We start from the raw sequence: 25,512 nt of genomic DNA, 5'->3' as shown, positions 1-25,512 counted from the left end.
GCAAAGAAACCAAACTGACAAGGACAATCACGAAAGGGTACTATTGGTAGAGATTCTGCTAAGATGGGTAGGTAGGAATGGAAAGAAGAAAAAGTTGTGTAAAGAGGAAGAAAAATAAGACACTGGGGTGTATGAGAAGTATTCTCGAGGATTTGGGGTGTATGAGCATTAACCCAATTATTAAAAGATGGAAAAGCCTTGGTGTTCAGAAAGAACAAAAAAAGAAAAAGCCCTAAAAATTAGGCGTTTGCAGCTATGGGACTGAGGACAGCCGCAGCAAGATTAGGGTTAGAATTAGCGAGTGCAAGGAAGGATCCGAAGCAGAAATTGATGATGATCAAGAAAATTAGCAGCAGTAGCAGCAGCAGCCTTTCGCAGTTTATGAGAAGATCCAGTAGTTTAGCAAGGGCAGCAGATACATGGGAGAAGACTGTATACTTATGTTTCTTTGAGTCGAGTCAATGCGGTGCTGTTGAATACCTGAATCAAGTTATTCGCCCCATCAAATTGAGCCAGGTTAATAGTAATGATGATGATATTGCCGTGGAGTTGCGCGAAGCAGCTTATAAGAGGTCCAAGGTTAATTTATGGTATTCCAATTGCAGTCGCTTCGGCTCCCAAATTCTTGTCGCCGGCGGCCGTAGACGGCCCCCGCCAGACGTTATGGGTCCTGCTATTGGCCGTAGAGATATTTATTGGTTTGACACGACCCAGGGGAAATTCCAGGTTTCCTCCCCAACGAAAACCAAAATCAAGAGCTTCTCAACTGGTAAACAAGCCGTGCTGTTGGGGGAGCTGAACCGCAAACTCTATTGCATCGAGAACAACCCCTTTAGCATGACTCCTCCCTCTCAGCCTTTTCAGGTATTGGACCCCGAAAACGACCTCAAGTGGCGGTCTCTGGAAGCGCCTCCCTTTATCCGCGGCCAAGAGTCGGAGGACTTCACTGCGTCTTTTTTGGAGGGGAGCAATAAAATCTTAGGTTGGGTGTGGCAGCAGCCTGGAGTGTTTTGCTTTGATGACACCAAGCCTGGAAATGGATGGATAGAGTCACCTTCTTGTCTGGGAAACAGCCTTCCCTTTCTTGACCATGGGCATTTCTTCGTCCGCCACCATCATCCCAATCTTGGTGCTTTCAACATAATGTTTCACTATCATCCTGACAATGCACCTCTCCTTGTATCCACCTTTGTCATGCCAAACAACTGTGATTCTTTCCATCCTATCAACAAACCTCCTCTTCAGCTGCCAGAATTGTGTTATGAATTTCGAGAGGATGAGTATGATGACACCTTCTCTACCGATTTTCAATTTGTCCATCTCGGAGCTCAAAAAGTATGCCTTGTTTTGCACAAATTCTTCTTCCCATCAACAGGGAAGGTTCAATGTCGAAACATGGGGAGTCTTCTTCTCATAACATTTGAATATGACGTTATTAGTAATACTGCTGTCGACTCCAAATCCACCTTGGAGATCCAGACCCGATTGCTCGGGACCCACCGCCGTCGATACTTTACCAGGCAGCTGCGTAAACCAGATTATACATGGACCAACACATCATACCTGACTGGTGCATTTCTGATCTAACCATCTGTAAGTTTTGTTTATCAATTACTAGATTTTCTCTAATTTCCTAATATTTATTTGCATTCAGCTTTACTCCCATGCTCATCATTTATCTGCATAATATAAATAAATAGTCTAACAGGCTGGCCAATACAAAGAATTTTGTTCCATGACTAGGAGATTGTCTAAAGTTACAGTACACAACTTAAGGATGTGATTCTTCTCATTCTGACCATCTATCTTGAACAACATATATAATTATTATTATTATTATTATTATTATTATTATTATTATTATTATATATATATATATATATATATATATATATATATATATATATAGTTTGATATTTACTAAAAATTTATTTGTTCCACTCATTTCTTTCCTGATTTCTTAATGTTTGTGTGCATTGGTGTTCTCATGTATATCAGTTATAAGTTCAGATTCCAGATTTCTTTGCCTCAATTCTTGCTTGTCAGTGAGATGGCCTTAAGTAAAAGTGAATTAACCATATAGAAAATGAAGGAAAGCAATTGAAAGCTAAAATTGAAATCATTGGCTTGGTTGAATAGGGTCTATAAACATTGTGGGTCTTCAATATAAACTTTACCGAGTAGGATCTATGACATTGCTTTCTCTGTGTGTCAACATCTACTGGAAGTTGCAAATTAGATCGACTTGCTCAGTTCAACCGACTTGGGCGGTTTGAGGATGGTAATGTTTATATTTGTATGCATGCATATGTAAGGCAGTTTTTGGTCTTAGCGAGTTTAGTCTTTTGACTGAATAACAAATCTCATTGTAAATGAGATCTGCATTTGATTAGTAAAGGAGATTGTCCAACATCTTAAGCTTAAACGGATGCTACTAAACCTGGCCTTTCTCTTAATAGGCTAAGGTTGTTGGTTGGGGAGTGGTATCTCAAAAGCTTGTTTATAGAAGGGAAAATATTTGGCATATTTTTTCTTTCTGTCATTTGCTGCTGAACCTTGTGAGATGCAAAGATTTATCTTCTTTTTTTTTTTTTCTTTTTTTTTGGGTACAGTTTGTAACGAAACAATAGCTATTGGACTACTTCATCTTCTTCATGGGCTTTTCATGTTAATCTTTATGTTTTCTCATCTGCTGTCACAAAAAGTGCTAAATTACAATCTTAGCACCTATAGCTTGTGTCGATTTTCACTTTGGTTTCCGTAGCTTTAATTTTGTCAGTCTGGTAACTATAGTTAGTTAATAGTTGTACGGCTTCTTCAGTTTGTGTAAAGGCCTCGAAATTTATCATAGTTGTCGCCTGCTTAAATGATTGAAGTAACCCAAAATGTGGTCTTCACTTTGCCTTGATTGCATTTACTAATTGACTACATCAGATGGATACGATTGACAAGATTGAAATTGCGACTGATGGACAAATTGGCTTTAACTACAGGAAACCTCCATGTAATTTGCAAGGAAAATGTTAGAATTTTGCTAGAAGCTGTCCTGAAGATGGATGAATTCATGTTTACTAAGCCCATTTTGTGAAAGTTGATGGACTATTCATTCTGTACTCATCTGATTATGATCGGTTTAATGTGGATTGTGATTTATCTTGTTCTACATAACAGGAAATTTCTTCACTCTCTTATTTGTAGAAGTTATTTTGAATGTAAACTAAGATACTCAAAATGTTATATTTTTTTTTCTCTTTTACGTATGTGCAGAAATCTTGCAAGGAACAACTTCAGTGGGAATTTTCCATATTCCATTTCCACCACGGTTTCTCTCAATTATTTGTGAGTTACCTGTTTGAACTTTATGAAGTTGTGCTAACACATTATGCAATTCAGTTACAAGATTATAGTTTTCTGATATATTTCAAAAATTCTTGGTTGGTTTTAGGAATGTTAGCCATAATTCACTATCCCAGTCAATCGGAGATATTTTTGCTACTCTTGGTAGCCTTGCAACCTTGTAAGATATCTTACTTTGCCACTTCTTTGTCACAAGTATTCTGCTAGTCTAATATCGTGAATTTTTTATCTGCATTATACTGTTAATGTTCATCACATAAAGTCATGTTTTTGTTGTGTCATTTGAAGTTTTGGGGCTTCTACTTGCACCCATTTTTGTTGATGCACACATATAACTCCATTGTATCTTCACCTATACATAAGTTCCTAATGGCCACCATATTTTACCATGTAGGGATCTATCTCTGAACAACTTCTCTGGTGATATCCCTGCTTCCTTCAGTTCATTGTCCAATCTTTCCACCCTGTGAGTTTTTTGAACTGCTAATGCCTTTTGAAATTTCTGGTTGTTGATTGTTATGCCATTTGCATTCACTTGTAATGACATCTCAATTTGTGACAGCTATGTGCAGAACAATCAATTGACGGGTTCTCTTAATGCTCTTATGGGGTTGCCTTTGACTACTTGTAAGGGTGTTCCCCCTCCTTTATTTTGCATTTAATATTCTACTACCTATTGTGGTCTTATGTTCTTGTTTTGCATTTTGAACAGAAATGTCGCCAACAACCATTTCAGCGGATGGATACCCCGGGAGCTTAGCTCGGTTCATACTTTTATGTAAGGTCCTTCTTGTTTAATGCAAATTTGTATTTTGTGATCAACATTTTCTGCATATGTAATGTAGCTCTTAAAGTTGATATAGATATGATGGAAAATCCTTTGACAATGGTCCTGCTCCTCTTCCGCCACCATATAATCCGCTTCCCCCAGGAAGACCCAGTCGCAATCATTCTGGACCTGGTACACGTCCACAGAGAACTGATGGAAAATCATCTGAATCGAAGAAAGGATTGACAGTTGGAACTTTGGTGGGAATCGTTGCGGGTTCTGTTTTTGTTGCTCTCATTCTCCTACTAGCTCTTTTCTTTTGCATTCGCAAAAATAAAAGGGAAGGCAGTGTTGCAAGACCTTCGAAGGGAGGTCTCTCTGTTGGCACAAATAATGGTAGAATCTCTTTCCTCTTTTTTCTTTCCAAATTGCTCTTTAATTTGAAGGAAATTTGATTTGGAATTACTCCTAAGTAGGCATCTGATTTCTCTCCTTTGTTCTTCTTTTCTATTTTGTTATTTTTGGGCCAATGTGGTTTCTTTGGAATAGATTTATTTTGAGTGCAAGTATGCAAGAGTAAAACTTTTAAAATGCTTTAAATTTTCTCATCAACACTTTGGAGCTGAATGCTCTTCCATTAGCGTCCTAATTGTATGCATGCTGAGCACCCTTTTCTATCTTGCAGTAAATACTGAGATGCAAGAGCAGAGGGTAAAAAGTGCATCTGCTGTAACTGATCTCAAGCCCCCACCGGCAGAGATATTGGTGGTTGATGGGTTACATGGAAAAAATGGAACAATAAAAAGAATAAAATCACCTATCACTGCTACTCCTTATACTGTTGCCACTCTCCAAACAGCAACAAATGGCTTTAATCAAGAATTTCTTGTTGGTGAAAGTTCCATTGATCGTGTTTACCGAGCTGAGTTCGCCAATGGAAAGGTAACTTTTTTCTTCTTCTTTATATCAATATTATATGCTTATGTTTAGATTAGAATGTATTAAAATATTCCAGAGTAAGAGAATGGTGGCTGTCATTACTTTAGTTACACTGGGAACTGAGGTGCATAAATCCTGCATCCAGTTCTGTCTCCCTACACTCTGAGACATTCAAATTGATGTACGTATCGTGTTGTACTTATTTGTTGTCTTTCTTGCTGTGTGAAGCGTCATTCTATGATGAGTTTGTGCTGATTTTAAAAGGACATTTGTAATGTAAATTGTCAGCGTAAGTAAAAAGTTAAATTGTAGTCTGTTTAATACATTATCTACCATCCTTAGACTTTGGTCTTTCAGACTGATAGATGGAGTTAAGTCCACAATCTCTTACTAGTGTCTAGCTTCAGTTGCTAAATGAGGTCAACAATATTCTGGCACTAGGGGCGCTTACTTGTATCTGAGGTTCACTTCTCCTGCAATACCAATTGTAATACTAGTGGTACATGAACAAATTCTTTCTTTCCTTCTCTAATGCAGATGATGGCCATTAAGAAAATCGACAATGCAGCACTATCTCTTGAAGAGGAGGATAACTTTCTTGAAGCTGTTTCAAATATGTCACGCTTGAGGCATCCAAACATCGTGACACTGGTTAGATATTGTGCAGAACATGGACAGCGTCTTCTAGTCTATGAGTATACAGGAAATGGGAGCTTGCATGACATACTTGTAACACACTGACATGGAATGCCCGTATTAGGGTAGCACTTGGCACTGCTCGAGCTTTAGAGTATGTAGATGGACTCTCTCTCTCTCTCTCTCTCTCTCTCTCAGTATTTGTTGCCCCCAAACATTTCCTGAGTTAAAGATTCTTCTGCCAGGTACTTGCATGAGGTGTGCTTATCTTCAGTTGTACATAGAAACTTCAAGTCAGCACATATTTTACTTGATGAAGAGCTCAATGCCCATCTATCTGACTGTGGTTTAGCTGCTCTAACGCTAAACACAGAGCGACAGGTAAATTAAGGGATCTAAATGTTCTAGTGGATTTCCCAGCACTTTTTAAATCCTTCATTCTTTTTCTGTATACTGGAATGAATAATTCAATTCACTTTATGCTTCCCAGGTTTCAACTCAGATGGTAGGCTCATTTGGTTATAGTGCTCCTGAGTTTGCCTTGTCCGGAGTACACACTGTAAAAAGTGATGTCTACAGCTTTGGGGTGGTGATGCTAGAGCTGTTGACTGGTCGCAAGCCACTAGACAGGTATATCTATCCCGCATTACTGAATTGTCAGTTTCATGTTTTCTTTTCCTGTGAAGTTATTTTTAATCATTTTCTTTAAATTCTTGTGTTGTTTAGTTCAAGGGCAAGGTCAGAACAATCACTTGTAAGATGGGCTACTCCCCAACTCCATGCTATAGATGCTCTAGCAAAAATGGTTGATCCTTCCCTAGATGGCATGTACCCGGCAAAATCTCTTTTACGCTTCGCTGACATCATTGCCCTTTGTGTTCAGGTAACTTTGATGTTAGTGCTTAGTGCTACTACCAATATCTGTTAAGAGTGTAGTATAGATGAAGGAGAGCAATCAACTAGTAATTTGCTCGCCTGTGCCTTTGCAGCTTAATATTGGCTACTAATGATATAAGATGAAATGATTGCTCATTAGAAATACTTCAAATGGTTGTTGTCCTGATTATGGGACTTGAACCTGGTATGGAAAACCTTTGTGCCAGATAGGGCCGAGAATCACTTCTTTCTGTCTTCTCTTCTTTTCAACGGGGAAAGAGAAAATAAGGTCTTATGGAGGGATGGTGAACATTCAGTATGTCAATAAGGGCAATGATCTTGTTCTCATAATGTAACTTAGAATTTGGTTGATCTCACTGAACTCCAATTTCTCTCTTACTTTTCCATTTCATGAAGTAACTACATTATATATTCATGTGTTGAAGTTTTATTTGTGACAAGTAGCAACTTTGTGAATCAGATTTCTCATACTTTATGTTTTACTCTTTATGTAGCCGGAACCTGAATTTTGGCCTCCCATGTCTGAAGTCAAGCGCTGGTCCGCTTAGTGCAAAGAGCTAGTATGGTCAAAAGACGTTCAAGTGATGAATCTGGTTTTGCATACAGGACCCCCTGATCATGAAGCAATTGTCATATGTGATTTTGAGTGTCCGTGCCATCCATTTTGTCTTACAATTTTTTTTTTTTTTTTTCAAGTATGCTGGTTGCCATTTCGAACTCAAGCTAGCACGGCGAAGGACAGGAATGCATTTTCAATCACACCAGTCGGTAATGGTGTCAGCCATCTTAGACTTGTTGACATTTGCACAGTATATTTATATACACAGTTTGGAGTAGGCAGGGTTGGACGAAACACGGAAAGTATGAGGAACATCCGAATTTTGTCATAAGTTACAAAATCTCATCTTTAACAAAAACAATAGTAAAATATTAACACGAACAATCTTTATTTGTCCAATATATCAATGTTCAGCAAAATCCGCAAATAGCACAGTACTCCTCATCTTTAATTTTCACATCAGCAATTTCAACAAAATCTAGCGCGACATGTAGAATGATCTTTAGCTCAATCTCCCAATTGTGTTGTGTGTTCTTTTTCTTGCAAAAATGCACTGAATTGTGTTAACGATTCCTACAAAATGCCAATCCAATTATTATTAAGATAAATTAATATAAAATTATCCAATTACATTTAAACAATACAGGAATTATTTTATATTTATTACTAACTTGAAGTAGTTGAGTGAATGAAATATCTCCATACCAACTTGAGGTTCCATCCCTAAGGTAGAAAATGGTATGTTAGTTTTATGTGCTAACTGAATCCCTTTTAGAGGCATGCAAAAAAATGAAAGTAGAAAATTATTATGATATAATATGAAGATACTCACAAAATGACATACAAAAAAGTTACAGATTCTTCAAAGTGAAGATAGACATTTTGTGACGAAGTGGAATTAGCTCAGTGGTTAGAGCACCCACTACCTAAGATCCATGTCATGGGTTCTAGTCACCATGGGGGTAGGAGTGAAATCCTTTGATCATCTTTAAATTTAATATGTGAAAATAAAAAATAAATAAATAAAAAAGAAGATAGTGTTTAAGTAAATCCGAATTGTGTCTATCCCAAACTCTAGGTTACTGTACTTAGTGGTAATAGGGTTTTAATTATGGGAGAATTTTTCGAACAGTACTTGAACTAAAGGTCACTGTGAATTAACGTTCCTCACTTTACACTAATTACACTTTGGTACCTGGACTATAAATCCCGACCCACTTTTGGTACACGCCGTCAATAACTCCGTTAGTTGGCATGCTACCTGGCATATTTTCAAGGGTAAAGTTGTCATTTGACTATCCACCTTTACAAAAATTAATTTTTCTTTAATAAAAAGAGAAAGAAAATTTGTGGTGCAATCTTGACTGTAGATCCACCTTTAGAAACTCTTCTTTTTTTTAAAAAAAAAAAAAAAAAAAAAAAAATCTTGAGGTTGGTTTTCTGGGTCGGGAAACTATGGATCGAAGATGAGAAGGTGAAGAAATCCAAATTGGAGCAGTAACAGAAAGGGCTTGCGGAGGGTGGTGAGGGTGAAGTGGACGTGACTGGCACAGACGCAGCGGGCGGTGGACTCAAGGAACATGGTGGAGGACTTGGAATTGGAATCGGAATCGGAATCGGAAGAAAGAGAGAGGGAGTGGATGATGGCGTGGTGGACGAATCGAACTGGGTTTGGGCCATTCATGATAAAGCCTCTCAAGGGCTTCAACCTGCTTAGGTGTGTACCTCACATACTTTGCCATTATCCATTACTCATTTACCATCCTTGCAGGTTATAGCCATTTTCCACTTATCACCTCACAAAAACAACAAAACTCACTCCAAACCTAGAAAGCTCCTCTACCTCTACCACAACTACTCCAACCACAAAAAGAAACCAAAACGCCAAACTGGGCCTCTAGAAAACTTGCAAGTACCACTCTACTTTATGCCTAAATACAACTTGGGATTGGGAGAAACCGACAAGAGATAGCACTATCTTAACTGGAACGACATTTGCCCTCTTTTCTCTGCAGCACCAAACACAAAGAAACCATACAAATCCTCCAGGATCAGAAAAAAATACCAATCTGACAATTGAACCGAGCGAGTAAGTGGGATGATGATTCTTCACAGCCAGCTGGGAAGAGGCGATCTCTGAAACTATGATCAGAGAACGAGAGGAAACATCACCGTTTGGCCGATCTTGACTGTTGCCATGTACAATCTGCAACCTGAATCAAATATCAAATGCAACCTTTGTTGCTTAAATTTCTGGGTTTTGGAGCTCAGAGTGGTATGAAGTTGTTTGGCATTTTGGGTTTGAATGGTTTTAGTTTAATCTTTGCAGAATGTGAATTTTGTTTTTCTTACTGGGTTTTAGTTTTGGAAGAGTGGTTTGTGTTTTGGTGAATGTGTTATGGTGTTTTTGAATTGATAGTGTATTCTGTGATTGGTAGGTTGGTAGGTGAGAAATATAGCAAATCCACATTTGTATTTCTGGGTTCTTTGTTCAGCTCAAGTTCTTTGGCTTGGTTGAACATGAAGAACATTGCAGCATTTGATTTATGGTATTTTCTGGAGATTTGTTTTCCCAATTGCTGGTTGCATAGAGAGAGAGAGAGAGAGAGAGAGAGAGAGAGAGAGAGAGAGAGAGAGAGAGAGAGAGAGAGAGAGAGAGAGAGAGAGAGAGAGAGAGAGAGAGAGAGAGAGAGAGAGAGAGAGAGAGTGAAACTACCAAAATATCCTTTGAAAAATGAAAAATGACATAAGGTTAATGGTGTTATTGACGGCGTGTACCAAAAGTGGGTTGGGATTTATAGTCCAGGTACCAAAGTGTAATTAGTATAAAGTGAGGAACGTTAATTCACAGTGACCTTTAGTTCAGGTACTGTTCGAAAAATTCTCCCTTTAATTATAGATAATCTCAGAGAATATCTTAGAGATATCCATTCATTGTATGATTACCTTTCCTTGTACGATTCATATTCTATGCATTGTAATCCTCTATATAAAGAGACCCCTATTATCAATGAGAACACACAACAATTCTTTCTCAAATATCGTTTCCCTAATACACGTTATCAGCACAAAGCCCTAACCTTGAAACAAATAGCCAAACCCTGATTCAAGAAGCTAAAACCTTAAATCCGAATACAAAACCTTGAACCCTTTTCTGCCTCCGCCACATAACTTGAAGCCCTCGACCCCGAATCCAGAACCGGCGGCAGAACCACCAGAACCGGCCGGAAACCTACCGAACTGACACCGGAAGCTCCATACACCCCGCAGCAAATATTCTACCGGTTCACCATCTTCCGGACCTCCAATTTCTACCAAAATTTGCCACCAGAATCCCCTCAGACCAAAAATTCAAGAACCGGAAGAAATAGCCCAAAAATCGGTCTGAAAGATCCTGAACCGGCAACGAGAACATCAGGCAGAAAAACCGGCAAAAGAAGAAAAAAAAGGAGGAGGAGGCAGCCCAAGCCGCCCACTAACGCAGACCCACCAAGGTGACATGTCAGCAGCCACATCATCAGACAGTTAGCAGCCACGTCAGCGGACCTGCCACATCAGCAACTCGGTCAACCCTCCGGTCAACGACTTCAGACAGTTTTCCGGCGACTTTTTCCAGCCAAATTTTCCGGCGACCTATTTCGAGGAATTTTTTTTTCTAAAAGTTCCCCTTTTTTTAGAGTTTTTAAATTCAATTTCTCTTCTTTTTCAGGGACTTGCAACCTCCCTTCTTCTACCCCCCCTTTCTTCATCATAGGGGAGACCAAATTAAGCCAAACTGTGGGAGTTCGTGCTCACTCCAAGCTTGGAGCTTGTAGAGTCCTCCAAACTTAGAGTTTGTTGAGATAAAACGATTGACCACAAACATCATTGTTTCGATCTAATCCAACCCTTCTTGGAATCGAATTTCTTGGAAGCGACTACACTCGGAACTTCCTAATTTCTTGGAAGCGACTACGCTCAGAAATTTTTATTGTTTTCATGGTAGCCTTTTCGCTCCGAAACTAACCTTAATCTTTTGTTGTTTTTCAGGATGAGTAACCTGAACAAGTTGAGCTTCGCTCTACTAGAGACAACAGGCGCAGGATACCACAAGTGGATCCATGATGTGCGCCAGCATCTTAAGGCTGATGGGATCCTGAGTACGATCCAAGAGCCAAGTCAGAACATGCTTACTCCTCAACAAGCTGCCGCTTTTGAAGTGAATAGAGCTACGAGAGAGGCCAATGAAGCTAAAGCCATAATTCTTATGACAAGGCACATGAATGATGCGCTCTAGAATGAGTACCTCAATGAGGAAGACCCCAGAAAACTATGGGTAGAACTCGAGCAGCGTTTTGGAAACGTTCGTGACTCCCTGCTTCCTTATTTAGAAGTGAGATGACATAGCCTCCGCTTCTGTGATTTCAAATCTGTACTTGACTACAATTCGGAAGCACTTCGTATCAAGTCTTTGATGGAATTCTATGGGCAGAAAATCACTGATACAATGTTGATCAAGAAGACTCTATCTACCTTCCCCGTCTCTGCATTGATGATAGCCAAGAACTATCGGATTGATGTCAATGCTGGACGCATCACAAGATTTCATGAGCTTATTGGAGCCATGAACGTAGCTGAAAAGCACGACAACATACTTGTGAAGAACTATAACTTTAGACCTGTGGGAGAAAAGCCAATTCTGGAGTCTAATTATAGTCGTGCCCCTAAGGGAGGGCTCCAGGAGCGAAACCCTAAGGAAAGGGATTATTCTGGACGTTCTGGTCCATATTCTCACCCCAAAGAGGAAGGAAATCGCTAAGATAAGCGTGCACGGAACCGTAGAGGTTAACATGTGAAGAGAGAGAGAGGCAGAACCTCCGGCTATGGTGGTGGCGCCACCAAGGATCATAGTCGTCCCCAACGCACCCTAGGCGCACCTCGATCAAGGGAGCCTGACCATGATGATGCTTGTCTTCGGTGTGGATCGTCCGAACATTGGGCTAAAGCATGTAATGCACCCCAGAATGTTGCTAACGCGTACAAGACGTATCGTGAAGCAAGGGAAGCAAATTACATGGAGCAAGAAGATGAAGATGGCGATCTTGCTCTAAAGGTTGAAGACTTCAAAGGCCAAGATCCAGAGACTGGCGATTTTGATTAAGTCTTTTTATTTTCCAAGAGATGTAATAGGCAATTGCCATAAATTTTTGTAGTAGATGCCAATGGTTTAGTCTTTCTTCAAAGTAGGCTCACCCAAAATAAGTGTGATGTCTAGGAAGGTTATGAGATCAGTAGTACTTAAGCGAGCCTCGCTCCACCGACATCTCTCTACTCACCTGGTCACATTTATTTTGGAGTTACCGAAAGAAGTTAGACGACTACCATTGTTTTGCATTAGTTAGCATTTTTGGATTAGATTTTCTTCGGTCAAAGAGACAATGATGTAACTTCGTTGGCTTATGAATAAAATTTCGAGTTCTTTTCATTATGACTCCATTTTGAATCTAAGCATATTTCTTTGTGACTACTATGGCTGGGCCATCAATATTAATTCAAGGACATGGAATAGCCCAAGTTCCACTTGCCAAATGACACCTTAATTACCGTCACAGAAACTCTCTACGCTCCTAGGGCCATTGCACCTATGAATAGCCAATGGATTCCATGCGAAAACGCATGTAGAACGGAAATGAGTTCCTTTGCAATATCTCTAATGATTGCGAACAAAAGCGCATCTTAGAGAAAGTTTATGTGTCTCTCTAGTGGACTCTATGTCACTATTCGAGCTATTAAATCCAATAAAGTTATTAGAGAAGATCTCTTGGATTTAGACACATATTGGCTTTGTCATGACAGGATAGGTCATCCTAGTCATGATATGATCCGTCTACTAAAGATTTCACATGGACATCCTTTCTTTCGAGCGAAACGAAGCATGAATCAAAAATTAATTCCTGGACTAAGTGTGACCGCCGCCGCTGCCATCCACCACCAGTCTAGGGTTAGCATAGTCCTTATCCTAGACGCCATGGATAGCGTACATCATGGTGATGACGCCCCAGGTGATGTTGCAATCACCAACTTTGCTTCAAATAGCGTTTCAGACGCTCAGGCCCAACCAAAATCCTCATTGGTTGCTTCTAAAGCCTCTCGCTCGTTTTACAAAGCCGGTTCCTTAAGGAAATTAGGACTGAGACCGTCCTATGCAAAGGATATGAAAATACTCATTTTGTTCTTACATAGAACCCATGGGGATTCTATGGACTGATTCAACCAACTTGCGGACGTTTAAATATCTCATGATGTTGGTTGACACGCAAATACGCTGGTCACGTGTTGTGCCATTGTCACTTGTAATGTTGCTTATGCTACACTCCTAGCACATATCATATGACAACGGGCTCACTCCCCGAATCATCCTATTCAGTCAATTGTATTTGACTATGCTAGAGAGTTTACATCGAAGACTTTCGATATTTATTGTAATGGGACTGATGTTGGACTTCATATTCCCATGTACACACCCAAGGTCTCGCGGAAATAACTACGATGGTTGTCAGGATTTGGTAATGTGCACCAATCTCCTTATATCTGCTTGGGGTGATGCAATATCGCATGCGGCTATGCTAATTCGTCTACGACCCACTGCCACTCAATCTACCTTTGCGTTATAGCTAGTGACTGGGTACAATCGTACTTACGCATATTTGAGTGTGCCATTTATGTGCCAATAGCGCCGTCACAACGCACTATGATAGGTCCTTACAGACGAATGGGTAATTACGTTGGATTTGAGATTCCAACAATCATCCGCCACTTAATGCCCTTGTTAAGTGATCTCCTTACCGCTATTTACGGATGTCACTTTGATGAGACAGTCTTCCCGTCGTCAGGGGGAGATAAGAACACGGATGTTCAGCAAGAACGATAGGAATTGTCGTAGCCTGTCCCCACTATGTCTCATCTCGATCCCTGTTAAAGTGATGAGATCACACATCTGCTGCAAAAATGCCTGCAAGGAAGGACGTCCCTACGAGAGGACGTAGTACCACCCTACACGGAGGTAGGCATGACACCAACGCCAAAACGCCAAAACGCCAAAGAGAGTGGCACTCTGGCGTTATAGGCCATGGCCCCAGCTAGGATGCATGGGAGGCCCGTGGGTTCGAAGGATACTTTGGCACAAATCAATCCTTGGATCATCGACACTCAAAATCCGTCTCATGAGTATCTTCCGGATTATGGTTATCGTTGGGGGACGCCTCAACGTTAGAACATATTCCTGAGAATATAGAGCTCTATGAAAATTACACTAGTGTACATGAGACGTGGGATAGAAACTCTATCATAATTGATGATGTAGTGACGCATGAGTTTGTTGAGTCTGATGATATCGAACCACGCTCTGTTGATGAATGAATGCCAATGTAGAGAAATTTGGCCTAAATGGAAAGATACGATCCATGTTAAGTTGGATTCTCTAATGAAGAGGAAGGTTTTTGAGCCAGTGATGCCAACACCTCCTAACATAAAACCTATTGACTAATGGGGCTTCGTTAGAAATCGTAATGAGAAAAAGAGATGGCAATCTTGCCTTTTGGTGCAAGGCTTCTCACAAAACGCCTTGGAATCTACTACGATGAGACATATTCTCTCGTAATGGATGTCATTGCACTCCACTACTCTGTCAGTTTGGTAGTTTCCGAATAACTGAACATGCAGCTTACGAATGTGGTTACTAAGTATCTATATGGGGATCTAGATACAGAATATAGATGAAGGTTCATGGTGAACTTCATTTACCCAAGTCAAGTCTAGACCACAGAGTGCATTTTACAAAGAGGTTGAAACGCTCACTAAAGTGACTACTTGATTGGGAAGGGATATCCCCGCGTGTTTCCATAACAAGTTTCGGATTCTATCGCGGTTCATGTTTGGACATGATCTTCATTAGAAGCCCTTAAAGAGTTAAGGGAAACCGCTGAACACTTGAAATCCCAGTTTGAGATGAAGGATTTTGGGTGAACACGATTATGTCTTGGTTTGGAACTTGTGCATCGTGTTGATAGATGCTTAGGTATTTTGACAAGGTCAAAACTTTCAAGCACCCCCATGATTGTTTGTAGTCTTGATCCGGAAAAGGATCCTCTTCGTCTGAAGGATAATGACTAATATGTGCTAGGGGCAGAAGTGCCTTTCTTGAGTACAATAGGCGCATTATTGTACTTAGCTCAATGCACAAGACTGGACATCTCATTTGCAGTGAACTTGTTAGCTAAGGTATAGCTTTGCGCCAACGCGACGTCATTAGATTGATGTAAAAGATATCATTCGATACTTGAGATGTACGATTGATATGGGCTTGTTCTATCCCTACAGAGAGATGATGGATTCGGACCCATCAAACACCAGGAACGCCGCCAACACTGGCCTGCGTCCTCTATCCCCATCCCAGAACGACATGTGTTTTGGAAGGTATTGCTGATATTGGGTATCTCTCTGACCCACACAAAGGTCATTCCCAAACTGGTTAAGTGTTCACCATAAGTAAAGACCGTGATATCTTGGAGGTCTACAGAAAGAGACCATAGTCGCTATATCTTCGGACAATGCAGAGATTATTGCTCTTTACGAAGTGGTTCGTGAATGTATATGGATTGCATCCATAATTACGCATGTTCGAACAATATATTGTGGTTTGAAGTCTACCACAGATGAGCCTACAGGATAATACTGCTTGTTTTGAACAGTGTGGCAGGCTTTCTTACTACGTCATTGCCTAAATTCCACTTTCGAGGAACATGTTGGTAGCATCGTTTGCGGAAGACCGGAAGTTATCCGAACTCCCATGACCGTAGTCATCAGGGGGAGATACAGACATCAGGGGGAGATGTCTACATGTATGGTCTCGAAATGTGAAAGGTGTGTTGTGCTCTTTTTCCCCTTCGACCGAGGTTATTTTTGTCCCACAGGGTTTTTGTTACTTGACAAGGTTTTTTAACGAGGCAACGAGAGAAGCACTGCGTTTGGGCGACACAATAGGGAGTGTTTAAGTAAATCTGAATTGTGTCTAGCCCAAACTCTAGGTTACTTGACCTAGTGGTAATAGGGTTTTAATTAGAGATAATCTCGGAGAATATCTTAGAGATATCCATTCATTGTATGATTACCTTTCCTTGTACGATTCAGATTCTATGCATTGTAATCATCTATATAAAGAGGCCCTTATTATCAATGAGAACAGACATCAATTCTCTCTCAAATATCGTTTCCCTAAAATAGATAGACATTTGTGTAGTGGAATCTTTTTCTAGTTTCATGATTTTTAAGTGAATCTTTAATAGGCAGTTGTGTAGTGGAGTCTTCTATAATTTTTTTACAGCAGCTAATTGAAAATGTCACGGGCAACCTCTCTTTCTCTCTTCTCGATCTACAACCCACCACCTCTTTCTCTTTTATGTATTCTTGAACTTTCGTCCTTAGGTGGGAAACCCACCAACTAGCAAACCTATTGCCTTAGTAAAAGACGAACGTTCCCCGCTGTGCCGTTTCTTTTCTTCTTTAAGTTGAGAGTTTTTTTTATATATTTTTTAAAATTAATACAACAACTCAGAATATACAAAAATCAATTATTTGGAGTTCGATGCTTCACTTATAAAGAGAAAATTAATGACACTATGTCAAATAATACTTGACTTAGATGAGAGTATTTTAAAATTTCAAACTACTAAAAAATTTATATATGTGTGTATTACCAAATTTCGCCCTCATTCAATTTTTCTAAAAACTAATTTTTGATTAACGAGCTCAACAAAAGTAGCCGACGAAACTGTAAAATTTAAAAATAGAGTAGTCCGAGCAACTGTTTGTACAGAACATAAATAAAAACGAAAACATGACGTAAAATCTCAACTGATGGGAGACACCAACTTAACGATTTTTAGTGTAAAGTTAAGGAAGTTAACGATTTTTAGTGTAAAATTAAGGAAGTTAAAATAATAAAATTAATCTTCTTGTTTTTTTTTTTTCCCTAAGTTCACCTCTTCTTCAGATTTGATATATTTTAAAAATTTTGTGTTAGAAATGGAGGTGTAGAGAATAGATTCAAAATTTCACCCTCAATTTTCCTAAAATATCCAGACCAAAAAGGAAAACGAGTGTTAGACCCGTGGTAAAATTGTAAATCTTTAAAGTAGTCGAGCTTCCCGTTTTGGTAGGAAACAAAAACAAAAAAGGTAAATCCCAAAGTCGAGCAACCCCAAAAGCAATCAAGCGGGAGAGGGACGCTCTCTGTTTCTCTCTATGCCTCCCAGAAGAGGTAAGTAACATCCTCTTCTCTTCCGAATTTTACAATCTGATTTACTTCAATCTCCGTCACTTTTCCTTGATACGATTCCATTCTCAGCTGCTGATTCCTTTTCCATTTTTAGGGATTTGCGAGACTTGAATTTGATCCATAATAATCCCAACTAGTCTAGTAGTACTATAGATAGTCAGATAGAGATGGCATTGAGCCGCACTGGTGAGTAGTAGTACTCAACATTCAACTTCACTCAACATTTTTTTTTCTGATAATTACTGCAATTTGATGAATGTTTGTTAGTTTAGTGATGCTGATTCCAGTACTTTGAATTTGATATATTCCAGAACTGCTAAATGAAGCAAAGAAGCTTGAGTTACAAGGATTACAGAAATATTTGATCTCTCCTCTATGTATGCCTAAACTTGATCAACTACTTAATGATGTGTATGCGGCTCGCCGTCCGAAGCCAATTGATTATCGCAATCGAAGAGATTTGATTCGTATTTTCAATGCCATCTCCAAAGAATTATATGGTAACTTCTTCTTTCTTAGCTAATCTTTCTGTGCTAGGCTACTACTAAGTTATCATCCTTAAAGAGCACAAATATGTATGTTTTTAGTTTTTTACAGTTTGAGGTAAAGTCCATTATTGATTGCATCATAGGATTTGCTGCCTCTTGAAATCCAATTTTTTCACCATATGGTTCACCTTGAACGAAGCTCTATCAAATAAGGTGTAAATTGGGTGAAATGAAGTGTCCTGTGTGCATTTATATGACTTGAAAAACTCACGTTACTAGCTGGAAAATTCAGTGTTGAATCTTTATCTATAGCCAATGAAAAATAGATTTTTTAAAATTTTATTTATATTTTTGTAAGTTCCTGATACGGTAAATGGTGAAAAAGGTCAATACCTGTGACATGGCTCAGAGTACAAGATCTGTTGTTTGTCTTTCCCCCATTGGTGCGCAATTTGGAAAGATGGTTCCAAGTGTGTGACCATTTTCTTTTACAATGTGATTGCAATCATGGCATTAGCTGTGGAAAATGGTATTTGTCTAATCTGAGTTGGGTTTATTGAATGAATGATTCAAGTTTTTGGGGGGGAGAAAAAAGGGGATTGGTGTTAAGCCGTAATGGCTGTATTCTGCATTTCCGTGTCATTTGGATGGAGAGAAATGAGAGAATCTTTAAGAATGTGTAGGTGAGGAGCTCATGAAAAAGAGTTCGATTTTGGGCAGCTCTATGCGCGCTACTTTCCTCAGAGTTCTGAATATTTTCATGTCATGATATTCTCTAGAATTGAAATGCTGCTGTGGTTTAGATCTTTTGATTTTTATTGTTTTGTTGTTTGATGCTTTCTTGAGATGTAGACTAGGACATATAGCTAACAGATTCGTAGGACATCTTGTCATCTGTGTTGTACTTTGTTTAATCTCTTAGCAAAATATGCTTGTTAAAGAAAGGATCCACTCAAATTCTCTTGCATCCTCTTTTGAGGCCAGTCTTTATGTTTGGAAGGCCACTCTTATGATTGCTGAATGTCATCGTTAGTTGTAAATCAGTTCTCTGGCTACTTCAATGGAGTTGTATTTTCTGCTTTTGGTAATTAAACTTTGTTTCAAATGAAAGAAAAAAAATAAAAATCTTCTTGCATCCATAGATGATTGTTTTGGATAATTCTAATTCATCCTCTTAATGATAGAAACTGGACGGGAGCAAATACAGTGTCATTTTGCATAATGCTTCATTATATTTCTGCATGTTAGTTATATTTATATTCTTTATGGACTCTTTCTTAATTTTACTTCCCTTTGTGTACCATATGATACTGAGTGCTATTACCTTCTTCTTTCAGGCAATATTGGCAATTCTCCTGTTGTGGAGGTCTATGGCTCTTTTGTGATGGATTTGTTCAGTGATGAAAGTGATCTTGATCTCTCTGTTAATTTCAGCAACAGTGTAGGCGATCTTCCTCGAGATATGAAGATCAAAACTCTTCGGAAGTTTGCTAAAAAGTTTTTGTCTCTTCAAAGTAATAGCCTCTACTATGCTTATATGTTGGCAACCTTTTAACCTTTTGCTTTTGACATTGCTTACTCCTATCCACCTTGAATGGACATAGACCCACATCAGACAAACACAGAAAAAAATAATACCTGAGTATCTTCTGAGTCTGCATCCTATTTATTTTCTTTGTGAGCTGGTTCTCAATCTCTCTGTCTCACGTGCATAGATATAAATTAGTTCCAGGTAATCCTGATTTGTCAATTGTCTTCTGCAATTGTGATATTATACTTAATAAACATGAGTGCTTTAATCTTGGTTATGGGAGTGTTCTAATCAGATATCTTGAAGATATGTGCGTGTGTGTGTGCCCCCTTAGCTATGGGATGTGTTGTCCGGTGCACTCCACAGTGTATTTCAATTATCCGAACTCTTTTAACTGTCCATATAAGGGTAATTTCTGAAAAAGATAAGCCTAACCAGAACTTGTTTAGCAGTTTGATTATCATCACGATGATTCGTGTTTAGGAAAATGCTGTCAGTCTACTTATTTTATCACAAGACTTAAGAAGATTACTTGCAAGTACAGTATCATCTCTCTCTACAACAACTGTTTCTCTTCCTTCATCACTCTAAATCCCTCTCTCTGATTATTTTCCCTTCTTAACTCTCCCTATATATGTATATTTTATTCACAGAGAGAGGTGTTTCGACTACCTATTTTGAGGACTTAACTCAAACATAGTTTTGGGGCCTACCCCGTAATATTGTCCTATGACATGGAGTGTCCATCCTTTAGGTTTCCTTTAAATTTTCTTCTTTGCACAGAATCAGGCGAATCCAAATGCATTTAATCATTTAAGTGTTGGGAAGCACTATTAGTTTTACTAATTCAGTCACAATTAGATGACTAAATGATCCCAGTTTGTTGAGTTTTTTTGTAGGGTTGATTTTAAATAGGACCTACAAAAGAGACATTTCAAATCATGAGATCACAATTTGGATGGTCCTCACATGTTGTCCTCAGAGCCTTCAAACTTAGGTCCTAACCAGATCATCTCGGTGTTTCTGCATCTGTATATGTATGCTTCACACGCACGCGCACGCACAAATACGCATATATATAGATATGTAATATGCAGATATGTGTGTCTATCAGATGCAAGTCATTGTGCTCCATTAGTCATTGTATTGTTCTCAGTTGTACATCTTTGTGTTGTAGGGGCAGGGCATGTTGCTGGTGTACAGACGATTGTGAGTGCTAGGGTTCCTATAATCAAGCTTATAGACTGTGGAACCGGAATTGAGTGTGATTTATCAATTGAGAACAGGGATGGCATTGTAAAATCCCAGATTGTCTACATAATATCTAGAATTGACGGAAGGTTTCAGAAACTGAGTTTTATGGTAAAGAACATATAACTCATGTCTGATTTCTGATGTTTAACTGTATAAAAGTAGCACTTTCTCCTTTACTGTTTACCCGACAGTCTCAATTTATCTTGCTAAGTTCACGACATGTTGAGTCTAACACTATACACGTTTTAAAACCCCATTTATATCTACTACTTGTTTTCAAAGAAACACTCGATATATATATATATACAGGCCGGATCAAGAGAGGACGTCCGCACTTTCGCTAAAGTGCGGACGACGGCGCTGCAGCCCCGCTCAGGCGTCGACGGAGGCGCGAATCGGGCCGGAAGGAGGCCGGAAGCATCCCAGACGGCTTCTAGGCACCGTTCGAGGTCGGAGGAGGTCGGGCTTGCCGGTTTCTGGGCAGCCACCTCACCTGCAACTGCAGGTTCTATGCAGCACCGCAAAACCCGTCGCCGGCGACTCCACGCGACCGCAGACCCCTCCGCACGACCCCTGGCCTCCCTCCGGCAAGCCGCGCCGCGCCGTCGTGGCCTGAGTTGGGCTGCAGAGCCGTCGTCCGCACTTTAGCGAAAGTGCGGACGTCCTCTCTCGAACGGATCCGTATATATATATATATATATATTTTTTTTTTTTTTGTGCTATGCTTTGTTAATTGCGTCCATGCATTTTTAGTTTGCCTTTTGATTATGTTTCTCCTTTTGATATCAGGTTCTTAGACATAATTGACATGGAGGTTTTTTACTAATTAGATGACATGCAAGCTAATGTTGCATTATAGTAATAAGAAAAGAAAGTCTAAAAGAAAAGTTTAGGCCATGAAGAACACAAAAGGTACTGAGAGGGAGATAGAGACTCTGTCACTAACTGGAAATTGCCGGTTGCCTGCTGCTGCTGATGCTTCTTTATTGTATTTCTGCAAGGTTTTCTTTTCCCTTTTTTCCCTAAAGACTAAATCCGTGATATCTGATTAGTTTCTTCCAATATGGGAATAATTCTTCCACCAGCCATCAGTGTAATAAATCAGTTCACCATCTTGTGGTTAGGCTTAATGACAACTTGGACCAACAAATTGACATGGGATGAGTAGCATCAATAGGTGATCCAGTAACTTTAATGTGCATGAGTTGGCTTCTCTTGGATAGGTCTGATGTTTTAGACTGATGATTTGCTTGTTCTGGGCTTAGGCTTTTTAGTGGAGTTTCCCTTGTTTCATAATCTCATTTCTTTGTCAATATGTTCTTCTTTTGCTTTTAAAAAAATGAAACTGAAAAAGTCCCTTGGAATGAAATTTTGTCATGCGCTTTTTATTGATATTCAGGACCTATAGGCATGAAATGAACCCATGTCATATTTATTCACTGTTTCAGATGAAAGCCTGGGCAAAAGCACATAATATCAACTGTCCCAAAGATCGAACTCTGAGCTCTTTTGGCATAATATCTTTGGTTGCTTTTCATCTGCAGGTAAATTAAATTTCTCATATTCTTATTGTGTCAAGCTTTGCTTTCTAATTATTTCTAATTGATTGTGAGATATTTTATTTGATTTAGCTGTAGAGTTGAAAGTTAATGTGAACGGTTGAATTAGATAAGTAAAATGTGAAGTAATTGTGCTTTCTGTTATACAAATGCTGTTGCTTTGGAAATGATTTTATATGTTGAAAGAGAATGGTCAGGCCCATGCCTTTTTTCCATGTCGTCTGGGATGCGACCGGTCAAGGTACCTATTTCCTGCCTCCTAAAATTATAGGGTTCGGCAGGAACGCCCAGTTTTGAGCCTGGCTCCACAAAGCTGGTTTAGGGATTTCTGAGTATCAGGAAAAAAAATTGAAGGAATTCTTGTTTCTTGTTAAAATAACTTTACCTGACGGTGAAAGCAGCTTTTGTTTCTTAGAAAAAGTAAAATATACAACTTAAATAATCTACAACAAAAAAAATTATTCAGATTTGTTAAATTAAGCATCAGAACTTAGTGGATAATTTGCTTACCCTTTACCTGTTCTGGTAAAAGCTTTTTGACTTCATCTTTTGCTAGTCACTTAAAATTTGCAGTAGAATTTTTCACTTATTAGGCTATATTCCATTGGCTTGGTGAGATTGTTCTTTACTGTCCTACCTCTTACCCTTTCTGTTTAAACATTCTGTCATACGCCAGTAGAATTTTTCACTTATTAGGCTATATTCCATTGGAGTACATCTCTAGTTATTTCTTCGTTAATTCTCTGCAGACTCGAGATCCGCCAATATTACCTCCATTATCTACTTTGTTTGAAGGTGAGAGAATCTGAACGTCTTATCCAAAGAAAATAGAAGATAAAAGGTCTGAAAGGCCTCCGTAAAGGTCTTAGAGTTCATTTTCAGCAATAGTTCATTTTTTTTTTTTCCAAAGAAAGCTTTCTGACACTTCCACTGCTGGAAACTTCTATTTTCTGGGTTGATATCATAACAAGAAAATCAATCGGATGGTGCTTACAAATTAATGGCTAAGCAGCAGCAACCTTGTTATTTGGCTATAGTATATGGCTTTAAAAGTTCTAGAGAAGCACAGTGGTCAGTTTTTGCTTTATCATGACGTGTAATTATCTTTTGTTTTTATTTATTTCATTAACTTTGAAATAATGTTTTTGATCCCTGTGTCCGTGTGTTGCCCTTTTAACCAATTTGGTGTATGCTTTCCAATTTAGCCAATTTGCTTCCGGTTTTTATATTTCTTGACCAATGTGGTCCTTTCTGTCAATTTGGTGTCAAATCAGGCCTTTGAGGGGTCTTGAGTTGTAGGTTTTACCCATTTAGCCAATTTTTCCAGGTTTTACTGCCTTACCCATTTCTATCCTTGTAATCTTACACCAAAGTGATGGTAGTGACTATATTTAATAGAGATAAACGCATGAAATTGACCAAGGGGATAAACACAAGAACAAAAAAAGTAAAATAACCAAGAGGGTAGAAGGAACAGCTAGAAACTAGTGACTTTGAAGCTTCAGTTTTGTGAACAATTCATAATTAGAAGTGAAAGTAGACACTAGTCATTTTGTTTCTTTTTTTTTTTTTTTTTTTTGGGCTTACAAAGTAAAATTATTTTATTGACACAAGTGCTTTAAATCGATAAAGAGAAAAGATTTCGAACTATTGGTTTTTGTTCATATCATTATGACAATTAAGTTACCTCTGGCGTCACAGATGGAACTGATCCTGCAACTGTGATGAAAAGAGTAGATACTTATTTGGAGTTTGGAAAAAGAAACAAAGAATCCGTGGCAGACCTTTTCTTTACCCTGTTAGTCAAGGTAATGTTTGTGCTTTTCATCTCCATATAATTTGATACTTCAAAAACATGCTTTGAGGTGCCAATTTCCTATACAAGGTAACACATGATGTTCATACATACTATTCGGATGCTTTGTTCTATGAATTGAAGTTTTATTACTTCTTGCTACTATGAAGGTAGCATCAGCTGAAAAGCTGTGGCAGAAAGGTCTATGTGCAAGTCTGTACGAAGGATCGTGGACATCAAAATTATGGGATCCTCATTATAATGCTATAAATGTAATGTCGCATGACCCATTCATTTAAACAAAGTTTAGGTTTGTTGCTTCACACTGTGTTCAATGTGTGTTGACTACAATTTCCAACAGGTTGAGGATTTCACAGATCCATCTCAAAATGTTGCAAGGGCAGTAGGAACAGGAGAATTTCAAGAGATCTATAGGTGTATTCATTCTTCTCTCAGTCACCTGTTAGCATTTTCAGACAACCAGATGGAGGGAAACAACTTGGTGGAACTTTTGTTTGGCACGAAGTCAGTATACAGCCCGAGCAAAGCTAAGCATCCTCCACTCCTTAATGGTCACCAGACAAAGCGGATGCGAGTAAGTAGAGGCTGGGAAGAAAACCAGCCAGAGGAAGGCTGGAAAGGAAAGCAAACTCAAGGTTCAGGAACAGCACAGCACGTGGAAGTTAGAGGAGGAAGCCAACAAGCTGATGGCCCAGTAGGAACGATGCAAGTAGATGGTTTGGGAGGAGCACAGCAATCCCATGATGAAGCAACTTCAAACCTAAATGTTAAAGATGAAACTCCAGTAGTTCATACTCAAACTCCGCTGGTCGGCACATTGTGCAATTCAATTTCTCCCCACACTCCGCTAGTTTCTTAACAAACTCCCTTGGTGGCTTCAAATTCAGGTAATAAAATGTTCATTATGGTTCAACGAAGCTCCCCGCTCCTAACCAAAATATAATAGGTCTTGAGAGTTCTATTGCATTTCCAACAATCTGCCTTTGCTTCCCAGCAAAATTCTTAGGTTAGATGGGTCACATAGGCTAGATTAACCTGTTCTGGTGCCGCATCAGTACCATCTCATACACACAGCGGCCACAATCAGTTTACAGGCAATTGTGTTCATCTCACACCAATCAAGGATCATTGGGTATACCAGATTGGACTGTACTATTTGAATTAGATTATGTTGTAGTCCATTGTTCGACTACAATTGTATTATGTGGTGTTGTACTAGATTAAGTCGAGTTAGTTGTACTTTGTAAATGCGTAGATGCAGTATTGGATTGAACTAATCATTTGTTACTTTGAGTTACCAACTATGCTGTTCAGTCTGTTCATTGATGATCAATAAAGAAAAAAACAATTATACATTCTGCAGTATCCCATCAAAATTACTACTTTTAAGTT

At 39.0% G+C, this 25,512-nt stretch overlaps 1 protein-coding gene and 1 pseudogene across 2 annotated transcripts; both read left to right on the top strand.

The window, feature by feature from the left end:
* The first annotated feature begins 93 nt into the window (after positions 1-93).
* On the top strand, positions 94-7,361 carry LOC133724682 (protein STRUBBELIG-RECEPTOR FAMILY 8-like; annotated as a pseudogene).
* A 10,028-nt stretch (positions 7,362-17,389) lies between these two features.
* LOC133724681 (protein HESO1-like) lies at positions 17,390-25,485 on the top strand. 2 transcript variants are annotated; one of them, XM_062151468.1, is made up of 10 exons: positions 17,390-17,454; positions 17,567-17,658; positions 17,784-17,972; positions 19,298-19,474; positions 20,669-20,853; positions 22,194-22,289; positions 23,054-23,099; positions 24,006-24,112; positions 24,270-24,371; positions 24,461-25,485. In XM_062151468.1, the coding sequence occupies exons 2-10, from the start codon at positions 17,640-17,642 to the stop codon at positions 24,977-24,979; spliced, it is 1,440 nt and encodes a 479-aa protein (XP_062007452.1). In that variant the 5' UTR covers positions 17,390-17,454; positions 17,567-17,639; the 3' UTR covers positions 24,980-25,485. The 2 variants fall into 2 exon arrangements, with proteins under 2 accessions (XP_062007452.1, XP_062007453.1); XM_062151469.1 differs by lacking the exon at positions 17,567-17,658 and having other exon boundaries at positions 17,396-17,454.
* Positions 25,486-25,512: the final 27 nt, after the last annotated feature.

Source organism: Rosa rugosa, chromosome 1 (assembly GCF_958449725.1).
Source record: "Rosa rugosa chromosome 1, drRosRugo1.1, whole genome shotgun sequence".
NCBI classification, from domain to species: domain Eukaryota; kingdom Viridiplantae; phylum Streptophyta; class Magnoliopsida; order Rosales; family Rosaceae; genus Rosa; species Rosa rugosa.
The sequence above is the reverse complement of the archived record's forward strand: the minus strand, read 5'-3'. Positions and strand labels throughout refer to the sequence as shown.

Bases quoted from the DNA above. Each gene is read 5' to 3' on its own strand.
- LOC133724681 (XM_062151468.1), top strand. The intron at 22,290-23,053 runs GTAAATTAAATT...AATTCTCTGCAG, and splicing joins TGGTTGCTTTTCATCTGCAG to ACTCGAGATCCGCCAATATT. The intron at 23,100-24,005 runs GTGAGAGAATCT...CTGGCGTCACAG, and splicing joins ATTATCTACTTTGTTTGAAG to ATGGAACTGATCCTGCAACT.